We start from the raw sequence: 24916 nt of genomic DNA on the forward strand, positions 1-24916 counted from the left end.
ATGAATGTAAATTTAAAGACAAATACAACGACATATGAATACATCAGTTGTCACTGTACCACTGACTATCAGTCAAAGTTACACGAAGTGACACTGACGCTTTCCAGACAATTTTGAACCCCCAAACTGCCCATAAGAAGAAGTATCAGTATCAGTAACTCAAGGACTGATGCGTCACCGCGTTCGGACAAATCCATATACGCTATACCACAGATGCCTGACCAGCAGGTGCCGACTCAACGCGCGCCTGAAGAACTGAGACCAGAGTTCAGGTTAAGTTCAAACAAACATCACCAACTAAACACTTACAACCATAACAAAGCATTTTATAGGATTTCATTTTGTTTCAAGGCCTGTCAGCGCGTTTTGTTTATGTTTATATACAGGTGTTTGCCTTCCTTTCATCATCATGTTTTAACGAAGCGTCTGCGCCATTCCGAATGCTTTGAACGCCTTCCCGGAATTTAGTTTTCGTGAGAATGTGGTTTTTAGATATTTTGTGTGTTTGCATTCATCCGTGAGTGAGGCAGTGACGACACGGAAGAAACTTCCCCCTTATGTCTAAAGGTGGCAAGTGCTAATTTCGGTTTGCCGTTTTCCTCACATTATTGACAGCTCTGTTGTTCAACCGATCACAGTTGCATTTTCAAAAGATTTATGGTGCGTATTACACCGAGCCTCCGTACTCAAAATAACGCCTAGGGAAACATTGTTACTTCTGTTGGACCGAAACTGTCAACAATGTTGAGCTAAGTGCACACTTCTGAGTTCTCTGGTTGAACTTTATGTGGCCTTCTCCCTTCAGATCAGAACCGAAACTCTCGTATTAGAAAAAACAAAAACAAAACAGCTAGACGACTTACGACAGTGTGACATCGTGTCACATGCTTAGCCGCTTGTTGTCCAGATTCGTCTAGTTTTCACATAAGCTGGTGTCGCCTTTGACTTGTGCTTACACGTTTTCTAAATAGTCTGTTTATGTCTTTTTGTAACTGAGTGATTTTGAGTTGGATCTATTTACTCTTTTTTCAGTTTTATAGTATCATAATTCTTTCAACATTCACAGAAAAAAATTGCATTATAAAACATGCATTACACCACTTGCAGTTTCAAAACCATCCACAAAATTAATCTGCCATTATTTCTTATTGTTTTTGTTTTATACATGTGTGCAGTGATTGCATGCATGTATGTTTGTATATACAATATAGTTTGCTATGTGTACTGCACTTAGTATTACTGCATAACATGAATTGCCTTGTCATAGTTTGTCGTAGTTAGTTGGACATACTCATGATACTGTCACGTTTTGATTAATGGATGGTGTAACATTTTGAAATGCATTCTTATATATATTGGAACTATTATATTGTAAATTTCTTAGAGCAAAATTTATTTGATTATGCGCAATACCTTTTTTTTTTTTTAAAGATAATTATATGCTGTTGTTTTGTTGTTGTTTTTTTAGTTAAACCCTTTCACTGCCTACATGATGGGTTAATCCTTGATACTGTAGCTGCGTCCATATTGCCTACATGATGTTCTGCTTTGTTGATTTGTCAGCTGACTTTCCCAAGTTTTCCCTCAGCGAGAAATAGAAATGATGATATAACTGTTGTCCAACCCAGAAGAAAACTACTTCAATCATGAATAAACACAAACACAGTCCTAAGTGAGGAGGAGGAAGGGGGGGGGGGGGGGTGCGGGGGGAAGAAGGTGGGTTACAGACTTAGATCATAGCACACTTTGGAATTTTGTCAAAATGTGTGCAGTCTTGATGTTTTGATTCCTATTTTAGCTCAGATAGAACACCTTGAATACTTGGATTTAACAACACATTCTTAACTGTGACCCACTGGTGCAGACTCCGGCAGGGGTCTGACATTCTTGTCCTGCTTGGATTTTGTTTGTTGGTTTTCTGAATTTGCAGTTTTTAATTTGAGTTGTTAAATTAGTTTTTTTTATTGTTGAAAAATTCACAGTGACAAAGCTATGTTTGTTGTATCTACAAATTTATTAAGTACAGCTAAAAAGTAAAACTTCATTGTTCAACCAGCTAAAAATGATATCTGTACATCCCATGAATTAAAAAACACTTTCGATACAAAGCTCAGTCATGTTCCTTTTAGATAAAATATATGGTGTGTGTTTGTTGTTTGTAGATTTTTTTAATAACCATTTTCACTGAAAATGCCCTGGCAAAAACCATGCTGCATGAGTAAGGCAACCCTGGCTGTGATTAGGTTAATGTTTTTCGCAGTTGCTTCATTCTCCATATTCATGATTGTTAATCATTTCTATAATTTCATTCTGAATAAACTACAAACGAAAGACTAACAGATCGTCGTAGTTGTTTTTACCATTATAACGAATTTGAGCATAACATTTTTATCTGCATCTAGTTTTTAAGGCTTTATATGGCATGACATCAATGCAGAACATCAGTATTGACAGGAAGAGTAATGGTAAAACAAAACAGTTCTGGCTTATTAGTAGGTTGCCTTTAATTTAAACAAGTCACATGCCTTTCTTAATGTTATGAATTAGCTCAGACAGAACTTAAATAGGAAAAGGGGAGAAGAATGGGGGGGGGGGGGGGGGGGGGAGAAAAAAAACAAAACAAACAAAAACAAACAGCAATCAGAGATGTCTTTGTAATAGTGATGTGATGTGTAAACATATGAAGATACAGTGATCAGAGAGGTCTTTGTAACAGTAATGTGATGTATAATAGTATGAAGATACAGCGATGGGGGGAAAAAAAAAGGGGGGGGGGGGGGGTCAGCGAACGTAGAAGACAATGGTAACAAGGCTAGGCTAGAAATGATTGCAGCTCTGCGCTCAGCATAAAGATGAATGACATAGCAAAACGTGTGCGTGTGCGTGTGCTTATGTTTCTGTGTATGTGTTTGTGACTTTATATATTGTCACTAAAAACCATAAAATGATTCATGTGTTTGATTGTGTAATGAACTATATATACATGTATATATATATATATATGTGTGTGTGTGTGTGTGTATCAACATAATCACTTACATCTGTTATTGTTTATGTTCACATATTTTCCCATCTATTCTGAATGTCATAATGAATTTATATATATATAATAAAACGGTGGTTGACCCAAGAAGGTCCGGGAAAAAAAAAAGAAAAAAAAAGAAGCTCAGACAGAACTTAACCCCCGAGTGCAATATGTACATAGTGACATCATCAGAAGAAGGGAAATAACTCTCAAAGACAAGTTTTATCAACAGTTTGATATATCCGCACCATTGTCTCAGTTTTGAGCTGATTGTTCTGGATATTGATTTGTTATTTGAAACACCACTTTCTACTGTTTTTTCCCTGGCACGCAAAGGGTTATGTTGAACTTTACTCCTTGCTCAAAATAAATCCCAAAAAATAATAAAGGTGAGCAGCATTTTTTTGGTATTAAGCTCTTAAGTGCCTGGGGAAAAAACAGTAGAAAATGATGTTTCAAGCCCTAAATCAATATACAGAACAATCAGCCAACTGAGAAAATGGTCAGGAGATACCACTCAAAGGTGTGAATTTTCAACTTTCCACAGCTATTTCCCTGCTTTTGATGATGTCATCATTGATGTCACTGTGTTAGTGTGTATGTACATGATACATACTACTGCACTGTTGGGGTTCATGTAATTCAAATTACATTGACAAATTCCATTCAGATACTTCTCACATTACTTTGCATACAATGTTCTGAAGGTTCTGTTACTGTTATCCTGGCCTTTCCATCTCTAATTTCAGTATATTGTTAACTCATTGAGCCCTGCGCCCGAGCATTGCTCTCATATCAACATTTGTTTCATCAGAACAGATTTCACGTTGCCTGTCACTACATGTAAGTTGCTTTCTTGCACAAGAAAGCTCACAACTGAAAACATTGCCATGTTTGCATGTTTTTTGCAGTGGATGTTTCTGGAGAAGTAAATCGCATGCAAGAGGTGTTCAATGTCGCAGCAAGGGACACCATCTTCGCAGACTGCTTCTGGCATCCAGGGGTCCTCATCGCCTCCACTGAATCGCTACGTCTTCCTGGACGATGTAGATATTGGTGAGCAGGTGAAGATCCAAGCACGGTTGTCCAGAAGTTTGGAATGTAAGTATACATTGACAGTGTTGCTTTTGGGATTGCGTATGTGAAATGTGTGTTGATTCTTTCTTCTTTTTTTTTTTACATTTAATATATATTACCTGCAATGTGTGCAGTGAATGTGTGACTCTGAAATGTTTCATGCAGTGCTTAAAATACATCAGTCCGCATATATATATATATATATATATATATATATATATATATGTAAACCTGTATTTACAATCATGTTTCCATGTTGTTGATTACTTTTCTATGTATCTGTGTTGTGATAATGCACCTTGCCAGAGTTCTGTATTTTGATGTTGTGAAGTTGTTTTTATCTCATGTGATCTTCCAAGTTGGGACATTTTGAATTTTTAATTGCACTGATCTGATGTCTTTGGAGAGAGAAGTTCAGTTGATCTATACCACTACCAGTTTAATCATTAAAAAGATTGTTTTCGAACACTTTTTCTATGCTTCAGCATATTGATTTGTTTTTTACATTCATTGTCCTTTACAAAAAAAAAAAAAAAAAGAATTTTTTTTCATATATTATAAACTTATATTTATCTGTTTGTTATTGTACCCTATGTATGAGGAATAGCTGGTCTGCTTCCCTTTCTGCATGCTTGTGGTGTTTGTTGGTACATGCCATAAAGCTGCCTGTCTAATGAAAGTCGCCATAGGTTTTGACAATAACAGTGCAGAATTGCTGCTCGCACAGTATTGTAACTTAAATTATAAAGATTGGGATACACATTAAGGAAAAAAAAAAAAAGGTATTTGTGAATATTTGTATTTGTATTTCTTTTTATCACAGCAGATTTCTCCGTGTGAAATTCGGGCTGCTCTCCCCAGGGAGAGCATGTCACTACACTACAGCGCCACCCATTTTTTTGTATTTTTTTTTCTGCCTGCAGTTTTATTTGTTTTTCTTATCGAAGTGGATTTTTCTACAGAATTTTGCCAGGAACAACCCTTTTGTTGCTTTGTTGCCATGGGTTCTTTTACGTGCGCTAAGTGCCTGCTGCACATGAGACCTCGGTTTATCGTCTCATCTGAATGACTAGCGTCCAGACTACCACTCAAGGTCTAGTGGAGGGGGAGAAAATATCGGCAGCTGAGCCGTGATTCGAACCAGCACGCTTAAATTCTCTCGCTTCCTAGGTGGATGTGTTACCTCTAGGCCATCACTCCACATTAACCCAACATACAAAGAATCGTGTTTTTTTGTGTTTTTTTAATGTCTTTTATAGTCAGTAACTACATCATTTTGGTAAAAATAGAAGCCTGCCAACAGAAATGAAAAATATTGCTCTGTACAGTAGTGAGTGCATACATGTGTCTATCTAAATGCATTATTTATAAAGGCTAGAGAGATTCTATTTTCACTGCTTAGAGTTAGATGTTATGGATGGAAAAATATTGTTTGGCATGAAATCTGAAAGTGTGTGTGAGAAATGTTGTTTTTGGTTTTTGGTTTATTTTCCTGAGCAGTTTTTGTTACAGCCTTGTATGAATCAGAAGAACTTTCTTTTTCTTCAGCTGCATATGATCTGGCAATCAAGGAAGCTATAAGACGCAGCCTCTTGGACGATTCAGGGAACCAGTCCTCACAGGTAAATTACTGACATAAAAATTACAGGACTCTTATGTTTAATTCACATTAGCAACATTGAAGTAACACTTCTTAAAAGTTTTCCATTATGATTAACTCTGCTGTTTTCTTCAAAATGAAAAAAAAAAGAAGAAAAAAAAAAAAAGAAAGGCTAAATAGCTGCCGTCAAAAGAGGGCGACAACCAGGGGGACAAAGGGGACGTTACCTACTTCTGGGAGGTTATCGGCCGTAGTTCTCTCATTTTCTCCGCATAGGCGGATAGTAGTTTGCACAGGACAGGAATGTCAGACCCCTGCCGGAGTCTGCACTAGTTGGGTCACGGTAAGTATGTTATTTAAACGTAATTTTAGATAGAAAATTTCCTATTATGTTGTTCTGCTCACTGAATAGCAGAATTTATCACCAATTGTTGTTTCAATCATATATCAGAAAACTTGTACAGCTTATGATATTATTACTACTGCTGGAAATTGAAAACTTGGAATGAATTAATATTGTATGAGACAATAACAAAAAACATTGAAATTAGATCATATTCATAGGCCTGATGTAAAATTTATGAAGTGCTAGTTTAATTATTTAGAGACTTAAAAAGTTAAATGGATTTGTCATGATTTGGGATCACAGGGCTGGCAATAATTTTATCAGCATTGATTTCACTGGTCTGCACCAAATAGATCATAAGTCTGTTTTAAGTCTGGAATACAGACACACAGACACACGGACACACACACACACACACACACACACACACAGACAACCGAACACCGGGTTAAAACATAGACTCACTTTGTTTACACAAGTGAGTCAAAGAAAGGCTAAATATCTGGATTATGTTGTTCTGCTCACTGAATAGCAGAATTTATCACCAATTGTTGTTTCAATCATATATCAGAAAACTTGTACAGCTTATGATATTCTTATTACTACTGCTGCAAATTGAAAACTTGGAATGAATTAAAATTGTATGAGACAATAACAAAAAACATTGAAATTAGATCATATTCATAGGCCTGATGTAAAATTTATGAAGTGCTAGTTTAATTATTTAGAGACTTAAAAAGTTAAATGGATTTGTCGTGATTTGGGATCACAGGGCTGGCAATAATTTTATCAGCATTGATTTCACTGGTCTGCACCAAATAGATCATAAGTCTGTTGTAAGTCTGGAATTTTGGAAATGGAGGGCCCAGTCTGCTTTGTGCTGTTTGAGGTTTTTCTTGTGAATGTCATCATTTTGTCTTTCTTCTGCTTTTCGTTCTTCTTTTTTGTCTTTTATACATACTTTTATCACACAAAATTTTTGATGATTATTTCTGTAAAACTTATCTGTCAGTGTATCCCCCTAAAAACAACAACAACAACAACAACAAATTTTATTATCATTTTGCTGGGTTCATGGGAGTGTAAAAAAAAAAAAAAAGTAAGTCTTTACAAAAAATGGTAAGCTTATCAATAGCGTACAAGAAATACTTCATGTAAGAGGGAAGTGAAATGAAAATGATTTTTATTGAGGGTAAAAGAGTAAAGTCAAAATGATCTTTATTGGGGGTGAAAGAGTTAAGTCAAAATGATCTTTATTGAGGGTAAAGGAGTAAAGTCAAAATGATCTTTATTGGGGGTGAAAGAGTTAAGTCAAAATGATCTTTATTGAGGGTAAAGGAGTAAAGTCAAAATCGTCTTTATTGGGGGTGAAAGAGTTAAGTCAAAATGATCTTTATTGGGGGTGAAAGAGTAAAGTCAAAATGATCTTTATTGGGGGTGAAAGAGTAAAGTCAAAATGATCTTTATTGGGGGTGAAAGAGTTAAGTCAAAATGATCTTTATTGGGGGTGAAAGAGTTAAGTCCAGATAATGTTCATTGAGAGCAACATGATTTCATCCTGCTCTCATGAGTGATGCATTTTGTTGCAGACTGACGCGGCTGGTAGTGGTGGTGGCAGTAACACAACCCCAGAGCAAACACCTGCCAGTGGTGCCATCACAGCAGCAGCAGATATGAACAGAGCCCCCTCCTTGATGGATGACAATGATGGTGATGTTCTCATCCAGAGAGGGGCAGCGGCAGCACCAGCTGTCAGGGCACTAGTAAAGAACGTGGGTTCCTCAAACAGTAAGACATATGACTCCAGTACGATAACTGTTGAGGCGGACAGTGACACACGCAATGGCATGCCAGATATTAGCGCCATTGATATTAACGATGCTGACGATGAGGATGATGATGTGCCGAGGTCACGGAGAGGGCGCTATAAGTGCCAGCAGCAAAATCAGTCAGAGCGACGACCCAGTTTGGACAGAATAGCCAGTCAGACATCAGAGAGACGACCTAGTTTGGACAGAATAGTCAATCAGCAATCAGAGAGACGACCCAGTTTGGATCGTATGATTGGTAATCAGTCTGAAAGAAGGCCTTCACCTGAGATGCCGGACAGTTACAGGTCTGAACGTAGGCCTTCATTGGAACGTCTTGAGGGCCACAGGTCAGAACGGAGGCCATCGCTGGAGCAGATCAATCATTTCCGTTCAGAACGAAGACCGTCACTGGATCAGATCAATGATTCTCGTTCTGAACGAAGGCCAAGTCTGGACAGGATACAGGGACGACAGAGCTCAGAGCAAAGAGACACTCCACTGTCGGAGCGACGACCTTCCTTGGAACTTTTCAGCAGCAACATGTCAGAACGAAGACCTTCACTGGAGCAGTTGAACGATGCTCGTTCTGAACGACGGCCGAGCCTGGACAGGTTGGAGAGGCGACAGAGCTTGGAGCGAAGAGACAGCCGGCAGTCAGAGCGGCGACCTTCCCTGGAACGTGTCAGCCAGAAAGAGCGGCAGGATCGTGTTCAGAGTGCGGAGGAATGTCTGCAGACCATCAGCAACTTGGACACCAGCAACGGGACATCCCAAGGCATCAACACACTGCGTCCTTGGCCCCTCAGTGAGCTGGGCATTCCCACCAACTGGGACGTGACACAGCTACCGGACGATGGGAACGACTTGTATCGTATGGTGGCCCTGTCCCCAGTGGACCGGGAGTACTCTGCCATCACTGTGGACTTTGAGGAGGCGGGGCTGAAGGTGATCAATGTGGAGCGTCTGCAGAATACCATGCTACTGGAGCGATTCAACACCGAGAAGGAGCACCTGTTGAAGCTCCGCCCACCAGGTATGATATTGTATTGTACGATAGTCAGTCGTTTTCAACTATGGCCATCAGAACAGCAAAGGAGGCAGCTGCTGTCCCAACTGTTTGAGCTAGAATTTGATTATAGTACAGAGTGTCTTGCCCAAGTTAGATCCCCACTCTCTCAGCCAAGAGGGTTTTAGGACAGTTGGCATTGGGGTGGTTCCCAAAGGCCAACCAGCCCCCAAAGCTGCAGCACTAAGAGCCAGTGTAATTTTGTCTCCTAGTTTGAGAGTCATAATCTTTTACAAAGAATAATCCCTACCATACAATGCAAGAAATGACGACACCGACGCACACCACTGACAGAAAAGCCAAAGAAAAGGCCAGGACAGTGGGAGGGAGAACAGGCAGCTTCTTTTCCTACCTGGTAGGTGTGAAAGCTGTATTATCAATGGTTTTTCAATTGCAGTTGGAAATCACTTACAGCCTAGTCTTGACTGTCCTAAAAACCCTCTTGGCCGAGAGAGTGGGGATGTAACTTGGGCAAGACACTCTCCACTATAATTAAATTCTAGCCCAGATAGTTGGGACAGCAGTTACCTCCTGTGTTGTTCTGATGGTCACAGTCGGACATGACTGACTATCATACATATATATATATATATATATATATATATATAGTAAGTGAATGGATTACTATATAAATATATGTAGTATATGTATTTATAGTATACCAGAGGAATTGATGAAAACATAAGATTAAAGAATGAAGGAATGATAGAGTGAATGGATGCAATGATTACTAGTAATTCAGGACTGTTACAGATTTTGTCTTTTGGTCAGATTTGGAACAGTTCATGAGATCTGTGAAATTATCATTTGATTTCAAGAAAAACGTGAAAATCTTGTATGTTTTGGTGCTGGAGGTGGAATAGTTTGACTTTGAGAGAGTAGTTTTCCATTGGAACTATGGCACTGTCTAAAGTTTGTGTGTATGTGTGTGTGTGTGGACTTAACCAAGTCTTTCTTTAACATGGCTAATATTGTGTCCAGTGGTTGATCTGCTCTTTTGCTTCCTTTTGTTTTCTTCCACAAAAATTAAGACAGTGACCTCAGAGTGACTTATACGGTTATAGAACTTCACACTGATAAAGACTTATCTCCATAATGCCTTAGATTGTAGTTAGAAATTCTAACTGATTACTGTATTTACTTCTTTTTTTTCTTCTTTTTTTTTTCAAGATATGAATCATTGTAATGTTGTTTATACATATACATAAACACACACACACACACACACACACACACACACACACACACACACACATATATATATGTATGTATGTATGTATGTATAATATGTATATAATCAACATAAATTGATTATTGAACTGTTTAGATGTGACAGTTTTGGGTGAAAGTGGGGGTGTGGTGCAGGGACCCAGCAGCAGCAGGGGCACAACAGCTGAGTGCTTAAGTTATAGCTGTGGACTTCTGTCATGAAGGTCCATGCTATCCATGGGCTGAATGCTGACAGCATCTCCTGAATTACAGACGGACAGGCTTCCAGTTCGAAATGCCCTTTTCATATATATACATCATGTGTACATCACTACGTGTGTATTATGCATGCAGAACATAAAGTTGGTCAGTTTAACTCGAAGATTCTGAAATCTGTGTCAGCATGAGATGGCAAGAAATACATTAATGTCAGTAGGCGTTGGGTTAGAAATTATACAAGAACATGACAAATATATTCTGGTGTGTTCTGTGGACTTAACAATGAATATATTCTGGTATGTTCTTTGGACTTGTCCTTATAGGATGAAGGGCTGCTTTTGGGGGATGAAAAGTAATTTAAAAAACCAAGTATGAAATGGTAGTCCTAGTTGTCAATGCAGCGTCAGAAGACAGAAGTGTCATCATTTTAGCTTTTTCTTTTTTCTTTTTCTTTTTTTACACAAAAAGTATAATTGTTAAAATAAAATTCCTGTCAAAGCAAAATAGCTTTGAAAATGATTAATTGCTTCCAGCTAATCATGGTTCATGTTTCACTTTCAGACTTTGAACTGAACGAAAAGTATTTATACCACGGCACACAAGCCAACAAACACAATCTGTGTGAAGAGGGCCTGGATCATCGTCTCAGCTTCCAAGGATGTTTTGGACGAGGAATCTATTTCAGGTATTGTTTCAGGTGTTTCTGTTTCAGGTCCCCCTACGGATGCCAGGGGCTCTTGCACTAGTTTCGATATAAACAGTATACCCATGTGGAAACTGTGTGCTAGAAATTTCCTCTTTTCTGTCGCTTGTATGTTTTCGGCCTTTTCCTTTTCTTTCTCTTATCTCTTCCTGTCTTGTTTTCTGTCTTGATGGTCTAATCTGAATTTACCCAGATATTTTTTTTCTTTTTTTTTTCTTCTTTTTTTAAAACTTGATAATTAAGTATTTTTATTGTGTTACATTCTTTTTCGTGCCTAAAACATGTTTGGTGCCTGTTGGCTATTTTTGGTTTTCATATGCATTATGTATGATTTTGTGTATCATGTATAAGTATGTTTATGTTCAGGTTGATGGTTTTTTATTTCCTCTGGTGAAAACCTGACAGAATGGTCAATGTCACAGGCATGTCCTAGGTTTATATACATGAATATGATTATACCTATGCCTGGTTTTCTTTTCCATTAAATTCAGGGTGTTTTTTTGTTCTACAGGGACATATTTACAATTTTCCAGCCTAATAGGCCCTGTATAGGTAGGCTAAGCCATAACCAAGCAACATTTGATAATTGAATAAATGAATTATGTGTGAGGTAATGGCAGTGAGGGTATAGCGATGTGTGGTGGCTTTTCCTTGCAGTGACAACCCACGGAAGTGCATGCAGTATGCCGCCACCACCACCTCCAGTCCAGACACCCACCCCATGATCCTCGTCTGTCGTGTGCTGCTGGGGGAGTCCAAGGTAGGGGGGTGTGGTGCATGCACCTGCACTGTCTGAGACACACAAAACAACAGCAGTCTTCTATATGCAAACCCTTCACACACACCATCAGGCATGCACATGTACACACACACACACACACACACACACACACACACACTTATTCAGTGCATTTAATGCATAAATCATGGCTGATGGAATGAGCTTTTGTCTAACTGCAGGTTTATGAACACGGTATAAAAGATTCCAACCTGAAGCGAGAACCAGAGAAGCCAAGAGCTAAAGGTGGCTGGAGATATTACGACTCTGTTCAGGTATGAATCTCCAACATTTTGTTACGGAACTGATGGATCATTCAGACAATTTTTGTGAACAGTTGTGTTGATGCCATAGACTGACAGTTACAGTAGTCATTTATTAACTCTATATAGGCCTGTGTATATGCTTTAGGCCTATGCATATGCTTTGGTTTTCTGTGTAAACTGGGCATTTTAAATGCATTGCTAATGGCCAGTGGAAGCATTGACTGTATCTCATTCTTGAACCAGTCAGTTTGGTGCCATATACTGTACCGTGTCAAACTGATGCAAACTAGGCCTGTTGGTTTGCTCTGTTCCGCCAGAATTTGCGGCTAACTCAGTCATCAGGTCAGGCTAGACACACATACACATATATTTATCATGTGTATAAATTACTATATGTGTGGGTTTTTTTATTTTTGTATGCGATGATCTACTTGTATTTATTCTTTGTAAACAAGTCAAAAAAATGTTTTTAATCACACATTAACATGAACAAAAACATAATTGTGCACTTTAACAGTTGCTCATGCACACACAACACACATTGCACTCCTGACAGCCATCGAACTGTAATTATTTGTTTGCCTGTCCAAAACTGAACACTTATTACATGGACAAGTCCTGATTTCTCAGTTTCTTGTTAGAGAATTTGATCCAGAATTACTGATTCAGATAGTGTTTTATGCCTTTATTTGTTACTTTCCCCCAAAATACACTGCATGAAGTCATCTAAAAAGATCTTGTGTTCTCCAGGGCATACATGTACACTATCCAGAGTTATGTATCCATTCCTTTATGTGTTACATTTTTCCCCAATACACTGCATAAAGTTACCCAGGGTATACCTGTTTTCTTCAGGGCATACCTGTGGACTATCCAGAGTATGTGGTGTATGACAACCGGCGCTCAATGATCGAATACATTGTGACGTTCGAGGAGGTGTCGTATCGAGCGCCTCCTGCTGTTTCCAACTTCTACATGACCCCCCCACCATCACTGTACAAAGTGGAGCCCATCGTGCTGCCTATTCCTGAGGAAGAGCTGGACAAGATGTACATGCTGTGTCCTGACACCGGTAACATTTTCTGTCAGCTGTCTGTACATGTCCTGACACAGGTAATGTCTTCTGTCAGCTGTCTGTTATAAGCTGCCTGTACATGTCCTGACACAGGTAACATTTTCTGTCAGCTGTCTGTACATGTCCTGACACACAGGTAACATTTTCTGTCAGCTGTCTGTATATGTCCTTACACTGGTAACATCTTCTGTCAGCTGTCTGTTCATGTCCTTACACAGGTAACATTTTCTGTCAGCTGTCTGTACATGTCCTGACATTGGTAATGTTTTCTGTCAGCTGTCTGTACATGTCCTGACACACGTAATGTTTTCTGTCAGCTGTCTGTACATGTCCTGACACACTGGTAATGTTTTCTGTCAGCTGTCTGTACATGTCCTGACACACTGGTAATGTTTTCTGTCAGCTGTCTGTACATGTCCTGACACACTGGTAATGTTTTCTGTCAGCTGTCTGTACATGTCCTGACACACTGGTAATGTTTTCTGTCAGCTGTCTTTTGTCAGCTATCTGTACATGTCCTGACACACAGGTAACATTTTCTGTCAGCTGTCTGTATATGTCCTTACACTGGTAACATCTTTTGTCAGCTGTCTGTTCATGTCCATACACAGGTAACATTTTATGTCAGCTGTCTGTACATGTCCTGACATTGGTAATGCTTTCTGTCAGCTGTCTGTACATGTCCTGACACACTAGTAATGTTTTTTGTCAGCTGTCTGTACATGTCCTGACACACTGGTAACGTTTTCTGTCAGCTGTCTGTACATGTCCTGACACACTGGTAATGTTTTCTGTCAGCTGTCTGTACATGTCCTGACACTGGTAATGTTTTCTGTCAGCTGTCTTTTGTCAGCTGTCTGTACATGTCCTGACACACTGGTAACGTTTTCTGTCAGCTGTCTGTACATGTCCTGACACACTGGTAACGTTTTCTGTCAGCTGTCTGTTCAGGACACACTGGTAATTTCAGTCCTATGTATATGTGTGTATGTGTATTTTTGTGTCATGTGGATGGTGGGGCCTAGTAACGTGAGTTTTTTCAGATGAAGGTTGACCATGGGCGTTTGTTAGACTGCAGATTGGTGTGTGTGTCACTGTGTGTATGTTTGTGTGTGTGTGTGTGCATTTGCACACATGTATGAGTGTTTGCGTGCATGTGGGTGCACACAGGTTCACTGAGCGTGGCCCAGTTTTGTTCTTGTTTTATTTCAATCAACTAGTAGTTCTACATTTGTATCTTTCTTTTTATTATCTTTTAATGTATTTACTGGGGGGTTTTTAATTGTGGTTTTACTATTTTATTTCATTTTATGTTAATGTTTTGCACAAAGATGTTTCACACGAAGATAAACAAGTATTGCTATTGTCTTTGTTGTTGAAAATACACTATAAAAGCATACATTTTTTAAGGGGGGAAAAAATCAGTTTTTGTATGGGCATTTATGTTCACAGATTAATCAGAAAACAATCATATAGATGTGCTTAATTTTGGAATGAAATGTGCGTTCTTGTAAGTATGAATGGGCTTTTACTTATATAATCATTTTTTAGTATTTACCCTGCTGTGTAGGCAGCCATACTACATTTTCAGGGATGTGCATGCTGGTTATGTTCTTGTTTCAATTGCCCACTGAACACTGATATAGATTAAGGGATCTTGAGAGTGCACATTTTGATTTCCGCATGCACACACGCACAAAGATTCATGCACTAGCAGGTCTGCACATCTGTTGACCTGGGAGATAGGAAAATCTCCACCCATAACGCACCAGGCACCGATTCAAACCTAGGATCCTCAGATGGAAAGTCAAGACACATTAACCACTTGACTGTTGCCCCATCCCCCATCCTTTCACTTTGTAAATGTCACGTGCAGATTCAGACGGCAGCTGTGACGAGCACACACGAGAGGTGGAACGTCTGCGGGACAATGTGAAACGAGCCAAGGCCAAGCGGCTGGGGATTCCCTACAGACCGCCTACAAAGGTCTGCTGCTGCTTGACCCTGTGGCCTTGTCTGTAACAAACAATCAATAAATATTTATGTATTTGGTACAGATTTGTGTGTGTGTGTTTGGTATTTTTGCTGTTGTTGTTGCTGCAATTTAAAGGTATGCAAGTTGAAGTCAGTGCTGTTTAGCTTGCAGGGAAGTCTGTCATACAATTGTAACTTTGAATGCAATATTTGAATTGTTTTTTTTTGTCTCTGATTTTTGTTTCTTCTTTATTTCATTTAATGACATTGCACTGATGTGATTTCAACTGATTTTTTTTTTTTTTTTTTTTTAATGAGACACATTTGCAGCATGCTTTTGTAACTGCTGGGCTTGCATTATTATTGTGTATGTTTATTTGTACTATCTTCTCTCTCTGTCTGCCTTTTTTTTTTTCTATTTTTCCATCTTTTTCCTTTCTTTTGGGGGGTTTTTGAATCAGGCTAAAATGTGTGTACATTGATAAAACCCTGATGATGTAACATGATTACTTACATGCTTTGGCAGGAGGAGAAACGGTACGAAAGACTACACTGGAAGCGGGTCTGTTACTACAGCTGTCCTCCTGGGTCTCCGGTAAGTGTTGAAATTGCTGACGTTCAGTTTATCTGTTTATTTATTATTGTTGATTTCTGTTAATATCAATCCCATAGGACCTGAAAAAAACAACAATAACAAAACACCTGGAAAAGAAAATTAGGCACAAGCACTGTAATTCATTCACATAAATTTAGGACTTGCCAGGTTGGTTTCTTTGTGATAGTGTGATTGGAGAGTGCATGTCTTGGACTCAGCTTCAGCTTGTGTTTCTGTTTAGTTCTTTGCAACAAAATATTAATAATAATATTAATAATTCAAAGAAATAAGAGGAAGAAGAAAGAAAGAAAAAAAAATAACAAAGATAAATTGATAAAGATCTTACACTTACTGTTTGATTATTTTTTGTTATATCATAGATCGAAAGGAAGTACTCCTTCTTGTGTGTGTGTGTATGTGTGTGTGTGTGTGATCACATGCATGTATGATGATAGTATTTCCTTGCAGCAAGAGAGAGTTCTGTCATAGTCTGCTTTCCAGAAAGGGAACTTAGACTCCAGATGGTTTAATTTTCATGTCATCAGCCTCGTAACATTTTTATTGATAACAGACAGCGTTCATGTACGTTAACATTTTGCTTGGGCCAGAGAGGGTTGTATTCAGCCTCTTTTTTTTAATGTGAACATTGGCATTGTGCTGACTTTCTCTGTTCTGTTAAGCATTATATAAAATTGAAAGTCTCAAGTAAAAAATGTTCCTTTTTGTTTCAAACTGGCCGAACCTTGCTGCATATGAAAACTACAAGTCAGTGCGCTGGCTTTCTGTTTCAGCTGCTCAAGATGTGGTGATTTTCTGTTTGAGATATAGTGACTTTCTGTTGCAGCTGTTTGAGATGTGGTGACTTTCTGTTTAAGATGGTGGTCACTTTCTGTTGCAGCTGTTTCAGATGTAGTGACTTTCTGTTACAGCTGTCTGAGATTTAGTGACTTTCTGTTGCGGCCATTTGAGATGTGGTGACTTTCTGTTGTAGCTGTGTGAGATGTGGTGACTTTCTGTTGCAGCTGTGTGAGATGTAGTGACTTTCTGTTGCAGCTGTTTGAGATGTGGTGACTTTCTGTTACAGCTGTTTGAGATTTAGTGACTTTCTGTTGCAGCCATTTGAGAGATGTGGTGACTTTCTGTTGCAGCTGTGTGAGATGTGGTGACTTTCTGTTGCAGCTGTGTGAGATGTGGTGACTTTCTGTTGCAACTGTTTGAGATGTGGTGACTTTCTGTTGCAGCTGTTTGAGATGTGGTGACTTTCTGTTGCAGTTGTTTGAGATGTGGTGACTTTCTGTTGCAGCTGTTTGAGATGTAACTCTCTGTTGCAACTGTTTGAGATGTGGTGACTTTCTGTTGCAGCTGTTTGAGATGTGGTGACTTTCTGTTGCAGCTGTTTGAGATGTGGTGACTTTCTGTTGCAGCCGTTTGAGAGATGTGGTGACTTTCTGTTGCAGCTGTGTGAGATGTGGTGACTTTCTGTTGCAGCTGTGTGAGATGTGGTGACTTTCTGTTGCAACTGTTTGAGATGTGGTGACTTTCTGTTGCAGCTGTTTGAGATGATGATCATCAAGAAGAAACAGGAGAAAGAGGAAAGGAGGAAACGGAAAGCCGAGGAGAAAGCCAAGAAAGCTGCAGAGGTCAGCTATACTGTCAACAGCATTGCAGGATACATAGTACTATATTGTCTCGTAGAAGAAAATACAGAGTACTTTATCATCTACTAAAAGGGAAATTGATTTGTGGTGCAAAACACATGAACGCTACTTTCGTTTTCTCCGCATAGGCGGATAGTAGTTTGCACAGGACAGGAATGTCAGACCCCTGCCAGAGTCTGCACTAGTGGGTCACAGCAAGTATGTTACTTAAACGTAATTTTAGATAGAAAATTTCCTAACAGTGCACAAGAAGCACGGTCATTCATTATGAATACATAAAAGGCATAAAACAATGTTAATTTGAAGTAAATAATTTTTTACAATGATAACAGTTATTCACATGCAGTGATTAAAGTCAGTGGATGGGCATAACATTTTGTACAATAATTTGATATTGACATGATTATCAGCAGGCTGTTTGACAGTTTTTGCTTTTTTAAGTATCATATTACACACATAAATGCCGTAGCACACATTTTGTATTGTCACATCATGAAATATAGCTGTTCAAATTGATTAGTGGGCATGATTTGTACCACATGAGGGGAAAAAAGGACAAAACAAGTCTGTTGCTACCTATTTTTTAAGTAAATGTTTGTTGTTGTTGTTTTTTTTAAAAACCTGAATTCAGTGGACATAATTATTTACCGCAGGATTTGCAAATGAATAAACATGTCATGCTCATGCATTTTTTATTTAATATTTATGGGCTTTTTTTTCTTAAACCTGTAATTCATGAGCATGATTATTTAACCAAGGATGGCAAAGGACAAAACAAATCTCACTCTCTCAATTTTTTGAATGGATGTTAATGGACAGGTTTTTTATTTAAAAACTCTGAGATTGTTTGGTATGATTTGTACCCCCAAGGACAGAAATGTTATGCTTCTCAGTTTCGAGTTAATGTTCATGGTCAGGTTTTTTTATTTTATAAAACCTGAGATGAACTAATGGACATGATGATTGACCCGGAGGGCAAAAGACAAAAATCTCACTTCTTAGTTTTCGAGTTAATGTTTATGGACAGGTTTATCATTTTCAAAAACCTGTGATGAACTTATGGACATCATTTTCCCAAAAGGGCAAAAGACAAAAATCTCATGCTCCTTAGTTTTCGAGTTTATGTTTATGGACAGGTTTATCATTTTTTGATGATGGAACTAATGGACATGATGATTGGACCCAGGAGGGCAAAAGACAAAAAATCTCACACTCCTTAGTTTCCAAGTTAATGTTTATGGACAGGTTTATCATTTTAAAAACCTGTGATGAGTAAATGGACATGATGATTGACCCCAGGAGGGCAAAAGACAAAAAATCTCACACTCCGTAGTTTCCGAGTTAGTGTTTATGGACAGGTTTATCATTTTAAAAACCTGTGATGAGTAAATGGACATGATGATTGACCCCAGGAGGGCAAAAGACAAAAAATCTCACACTCCGTAGTTTTTGAGTTAATGTTTATGGACAGGTTTATCATTTTTTGATGATGAAACTAATGGACATGATGACTGGCCCCAGGAGGGCAAAAGACAAAAATTTCATGCTCCTTAGTTTCCGAGTTAATGTTTATGGACAGGTTTATCATTTTAAAAACCTGTGATGAGTTAATGGACATGATGATTGACCCCAGGAGGGCAAAAGACAAAAATCTCATGCTCCGTAGTTTTCGAGTTAATTTTTATGGACAGGTTTATCATTTTTTGATGATTTAATTAATGGACATGATGACTGAACCTAGGAGGGCAAAAGACAAAAATTTCATGCTCCTTAGTTTTCGAGTTAATGTTTATGGACAGGTTTATCATTTTAAAAACCTGTGATGAACTAATGGACATGATGATTGACCCCAGGAGGGCAAAAGACAAAAATCTCACACTCCGTAGTTTTTGAGTTAATGTTTATGGCCAGGTTTATCATTTTTTGATGATGAAACTAATGGACATGATGACTGGCCCCAGGAGGGCAAAAGACAAATCTAATGGACTTGATGATTGAACCCTGGAGGGCAAAAGACAAATCTAATGGACTTGATGATTGAACCCAGGAGGGCAAAAGACAAATCTAATGGACTTGATGATTGAACCCAGGAGGGCCAAAGACAAATCTAATGGACTTGATGATTGAACCCAGGACGGCACAGGGGCTGTGCCATCAGCAGAGGACGAAGTGTTGGGGGCTGTGGGGGGCAGCAGTGGTACCGCCTCAGCAAGCATCGGCTCCAGCTCTGTGGGTTCATCCACCACAAGTCGTGCATCAAGGGACACGGTCACAGGGCGGGGGGCGGAGCCAGAGTTTGATGTGGAGAACGACAGTGTGGCAGAGGTAGGTGTGGTGTTGTGTGTGTGGACAGAGAACATCACCTCTGCTGGTTTCTGTCTCTCTCTCCTCCCTCTTGTTTCTTTGCATGGGAGGGGGTATTTTTGTATTATATGGATTTCTATATTGGTATTTTGGTGATTTTTCTTTTGGAAATGCTTTGTCTATTGACACCAAATTTGGCTTTGAAACAGAAAAAAAATCATTGATAAATCTAGGTGTATAGGCGTGATGATGTGTGTGGAAAGTGAATATACCACTGATGGTTTATCTCTCTCTCTCTCTCTCTCTCTCCTCTTTCATCTCTCCAAGCTCTGTTTCTTTGCGTGGGTAGGTGTATTACAGTAGTCCATGAATTTCCATATTGGCATTTTGATGGGATTTTTAAATAGTTTTTGTTTCTTCTTTGTTTTACTTTGTTTTGGTATGAAGACACACACTTTGGTAAATCTGCCCCTGGACACCAGCAGCAACCTCTTCAGGATAACAAGAATCAGTCCTTTCTGCCCTAGCTTTTCTTCTTCTTCTTCTGCGTTCACTCGTATGCACACGAGTGGGCTTTTACATGTATGGCCGTTTTTACCCCACCATGTAGGCAGCCATACTCTGTTTTCAGGGGTGTGCATGCTGGGTATGTTCTTGTTTCCATAACCCACCGAACGCTGACATGGATTACAGGATCTTTAACGTGCGTATTTGATCTTCTGCTTCCATATACACACGAAGGGGGTTCAGGCACTAGCAGGTCTGCACATATGTTCACCTGGGAGATTGTAAAAATCTCCACCCTTTACCCACCAGGCGCCATCACCGTGATTCGAACCCGGGACCCTCAGATCAAAAGTTCAACGCTTTAACCATTTGGCTATGGCGCCCATCTGCCCTAGCTTTTAATACATTGTCTTTTCTAATTTTTTTTTTTTTTTTACTGGTCTTACCCTTGCTGTTATATGTGTGTATGTGCATATGCACGCTCTCACACACACTTCTAGCATATCACCCTCTGTATTTCTCAGAAGAATCCATGTTATGATTTACTCTTGTGTAACTTTTCTATCTGTGAATATTTTCTTTTAGTATCCCACCTTCTGGAAGTTCTGTGCTAGAAATTTCCTCTCATTTGTCGCTGTTCTTGTTTCAGGCCTTTTCTTTCTGTCATCTCTTTCTTTTGTATTTTCTGCATCGCTGGTCCAGTCACTTTATGTTTTTCCAGAAAGCATTGAATGTTTTTTGTCTTTTTCTTGACTTGATAACAGGGCACTCTTATTGTGTCATGTTCTGTTGTTGTTTTTGTACCAAGGATGTGTGAGGTGCGTGTTGGCAATTTTCTGTTTTGAATGCCTATTATTATAGATAATTTTGTGTATTATGTCTTTTGTTTATGTTCAGATTTGTTGGTGTTTTTTTAAATTCTCTGATGAAAAATTGATGGAATGGTCAATGTCAGAGGCATGTCCCAGGATTTGTAGACCTGTACATTGTGCCCAATTTTCTTTTCCTGATGTGGGGTTGTTGTTTTTTTGCTTGTTTGTTGTTGTTGTTTTTTTTGTCTTTGTTTGCCCTCCTTGTTCTGCAGTATCAATATTTACAGTTTTTCAGCCTTGAAATGGCCCTGTGGTGTTGGCTGGTCAATAAAGAACAAAAGTACCCCCCTTCTTATTTGATAGGTGTGTTTAGGGGACATGTGACACTGTGACAGTGACGTTGCCTGCGTGTGTCAGGTGCTGTCCACGCTGATAGCAGAGTTCCTGAACGTGACCACGACAGATGACGTGGCCAAAGCACGGCGCTACATTCTGGACAACAACATGGACATGGACAGGGCACTCTGCAGCTTCTTCAGGGACCTGGAGTGATGGGCCCTGATGACTTTTTTTTTTCTTTTTCTTTTTTTTTTTTTTTGTCTGCAGGTTATGATTCATTGTGATGGTGGTCTTAGTCTTGGCTTTCCTTTTCTTTTCTTTTCTTTTTTTTTTTTTTTAACAATGGTTGGTTTATTGTTATTTTTGTTTTTATACTTTTTTCTTCATTGGCTCATATGGGCAGTTTTAGTCTTTAATAACCTTGTGTGTTGATTGTGTTTCTGAATGCGTTGTCCATGGTAGATATAAACAAACTGATTTTCTCTGAAAGACTTTGTCTTTTAACAGCAAATTTTACTTGAAAATAGAAAGGGAAAAAAGAGTTCTTTCCACACATACCAGTTATTATCTTGTTTATTTTTGGTGCAGTTATGTTTACTGAACAAGTACATTGCTAGTTCTAAAGTTACTTTCAAGTTTTGCCTTGCCGATTCTAATTTTCCGCACTTGATACATGAAAGCACTTTGTACTAGGATTTTTCTTGATTTGTTTTTTAATTTAGGAGGTACATCTTGTATACAGTTATATCTTACAAACCAAAATTTCAGTATATACCCAGATTTCCTCCTTGATGTCTTTCATTTTGTCTGGGGTTTTCTTCTGACCTGAGCCAAAACTAGTTCTCAACTAGATTTGTGTATATCCCAGCTTCTTGTGTATATATCATTGACAGCAGTTCATCTCCCTGACCCTGCCCATCCCACTCCCAAACCGTTGTATATGCTATATATAGTGTCTGTAAGCAGCATGTGTTGGGTGAGCTTAACCACCTTCAAGGTGTCACAGGTGTGTTAAATATTCCAGCGTATATTAGATTTGTGGACTGCTTCGAGGTAATATAAAAGTTTTAAACATGCAGAAGCTTCTGTTTGTGCTTTTCAGTGTTGTATTTTTTTATTTGAAAGTTCCGCTTTATCATTGTGAAAGTAAATGTGATGGAGAATTGTTCTTTACTGTCCTGTAAAAAACATTTCTTGACAGATTTTTGTTAAACAGCAATTAATTCTTTCATTCTGGTTTTGTGCTAGACTTAAAATTAGGCCTGTGATGTGCACGCAAATGTGTGTGTGTGTGTGTGTGTAAGAGAGAGAGAAACATTGATGAGCCAGTGAGAGTGGAATGTTTTGACCATGTGGTATGTATTAGTTTTTGCTATTTTTGTCACATATTTTATATATGATAAATGTATTATATTCCAGACTTTTAAATTTGTTTCAGATTTTTTGTTTCCATCATTTGCATGGAATAGATGGTCTTTGTTATGTGTCATAGCACGTAAGAAAGCGAAGCAATAAGAAGGAATGGATTTTCCACTCAAGGTTAATTTTTAGAAGACTGTGATAAATTTGATAAATCTGTCAAAATATATTCTTACCTGTGGGCCTCGTGCTCCCAGTGAGGTGATGGGAACTGTTGGTGATTGTGGTGGACACAATGCATGGGGAGAGGGCCCAACAGCAGTTTCTCCTCAACTCTAATTCTTATTCTTCCTCTCTTCTTCTTCTCCACTTCTTCTCTTCTCCTTTTTCTTTTCATCTTCTTCTTGTCCTTTAACCGTGAAGAGTGATTGGTGTGCTGCACAGAAGAACTGTTCACCAAATCCCTCTGTTGGGTTGTGTGTTGAAAGCCTGGGTCTCTGTAAATAGTTTTCCTGATAATTCATCATTATCATTGAAACAAACAAGGAACTTGACCAATCATGAACTGTACCACTATCTTTCATGCATGTCTGAAGTGTAACCAGAGTTGTTTTGGGGCTGTACAGTTCAGTGTTGAATGAAATGGCCCCATTGTGGTTGTCTGAGATCTAAGCAACATGATTTGATTCAGTGTTGAATGATTGCTGTGTGTAGTAAGAATGTTATCATACATAACATCAGAATCATATTGTATTATTGATTTTGGGGTTGACCTTATTGCCATTTCGTTGGATGTAGTGTTCATCATTCAGTGATAACTTTGAACTGGAATCATTTTAGTTTCATTTATTTTGCTGGCTTGTTTAGAGGTTTTGTTGTCTGAAATATTTTATTTTACCAAAGAATAAATCATAAATGTTGATATCAGTGATATACGCTTGCTTCAGTAATGATTTGTAATAATTCAGTTTATTCTTTTATTGTCTCAGTCTAGCATTGTTGCAGTGTTTTCAGTTACATTCTTTTTATAATTTGAATTAATATTTGCACATTCATTGGGGATATTCATTTTATTTGATTAAAAATATTAATCTTATGAAAAAGTATTGTTTTGAATATGGAATAAACACACACACATACAAACACCACACACCCCACCCCAAATCAACATGCTAACACACATGTACCCAACTTAAGTACACATTTGTCACCTCACCAACACACTAACACATAGTATATATGTACACAACTAACAGTAAACATTTGTCATTTCACCAGCATGCTTACACACACGAGTACACAACTAACAGTAACACATTTGTCATCTCACCAACACACTGACACATGTGTAGATAATTTAACCAGCACACTTACAAATACATGCGCACACAATTTCCACCTCACCAACATACTAACATGTACACAACTTAAAAACACATTTGTCATCTCACCAACATGCTAACATACTAGTGTACACAGCTTACACATTTGTCACCTCATTAACATGCTAACATGTTTTCAGCTCACCAACATGTTAACACACACAGCCACTGTCTACCCAGTGTCTTCATGGCAACACTTTCATGATGCATTGTCCCCACAAAATACTCGCCTTCAGTTTTAAGGTTGAATGTTGCCCAAGTTCTTTTATATGCTTTTATCCATTTTGGTTTCCCTTGCTTAAGTGATTTCTTTTTTTAATCATTGTAATCAGGTTTCATTCAACAGCTGTACAATTTTGATCATGTAAACAGGTGCATGTATTTGCCCAAGCCTTATTATTATAAAAAAAATTTTTTTTAAAAATCTCGGCAAAGATACTGTAAACCAGATGTCTAATCTGCAGGTAAGTGAACATCACCTGCATACACACATACACAGGTATGCATTCTGACTTACACATGTGTATGATCCATCATGTCAGTTCATTTGCAGATAATTGTATGTAGCATTACTATTCATAGACCCAAATTGTAATGCATTGATTTTATTGTTTGTTTGGAAATATATTAAAATGCTTGTGCTGGCATGAAGGTGTTAAAATTCACAAAAAGAAAGTGATGTACATATACAAATGAATGGATAAACTGTGTAAAAGCATTTGAAAATAAAAACATTGTTTTGCATTGCTTTACTTGGATTTTAAAGTGTTGCTATTTTTATACAGTCCCTCAGTTTTCAATAAATCATAAA

At 38.4% G+C, this 24916-nt stretch overlaps 1 protein-coding gene across 2 annotated transcripts; it reads left to right on the forward strand.

Moving 5' to 3' along the window:
• The first annotated feature begins 509 nt into the window (after nucleotides 1-509).
• On the forward strand, nucleotides 510-24857 carry LOC143293481 (uncharacterized). Of its 2 annotated transcripts, none has more exons than XM_076604374.1 (13): nucleotides 510-567; nucleotides 3937-4126; nucleotides 5651-5724; nucleotides 7638-8892; nucleotides 10915-11038; nucleotides 11714-11816; nucleotides 12017-12109; nucleotides 12956-13172; nucleotides 15052-15161; nucleotides 15676-15744; nucleotides 17295-17384; nucleotides 19536-19727; nucleotides 21443-24857. In XM_076604374.1, exons 2-13 carry the CDS (start codon nucleotides 3979-3981, stop codon nucleotides 21575-21577), a joined length of 2610 nt encoding a protein of 869 aa, XP_076460489.1. In that variant the 5' UTR covers nucleotides 510-567; nucleotides 3937-3978; the 3' UTR covers nucleotides 21578-24857. The 2 variants fall into 2 exon arrangements, with proteins under 2 accessions (XP_076460489.1, XP_076460488.1); XM_076604373.1 differs by having other exon boundaries at nucleotides 522-660.
• Nucleotides 24858-24916: the final 59 nt, after the last annotated feature.

The sequence above is a fragment of the Babylonia areolata genome, chromosome 19 (assembly GCF_041734735.1).
Source record: "Babylonia areolata isolate BAREFJ2019XMU chromosome 19, ASM4173473v1, whole genome shotgun sequence".
In the NCBI taxonomy this organism is placed as follows: domain Eukaryota; kingdom Metazoa; phylum Mollusca; class Gastropoda; order Neogastropoda; family Buccinidae; genus Babylonia; species Babylonia areolata.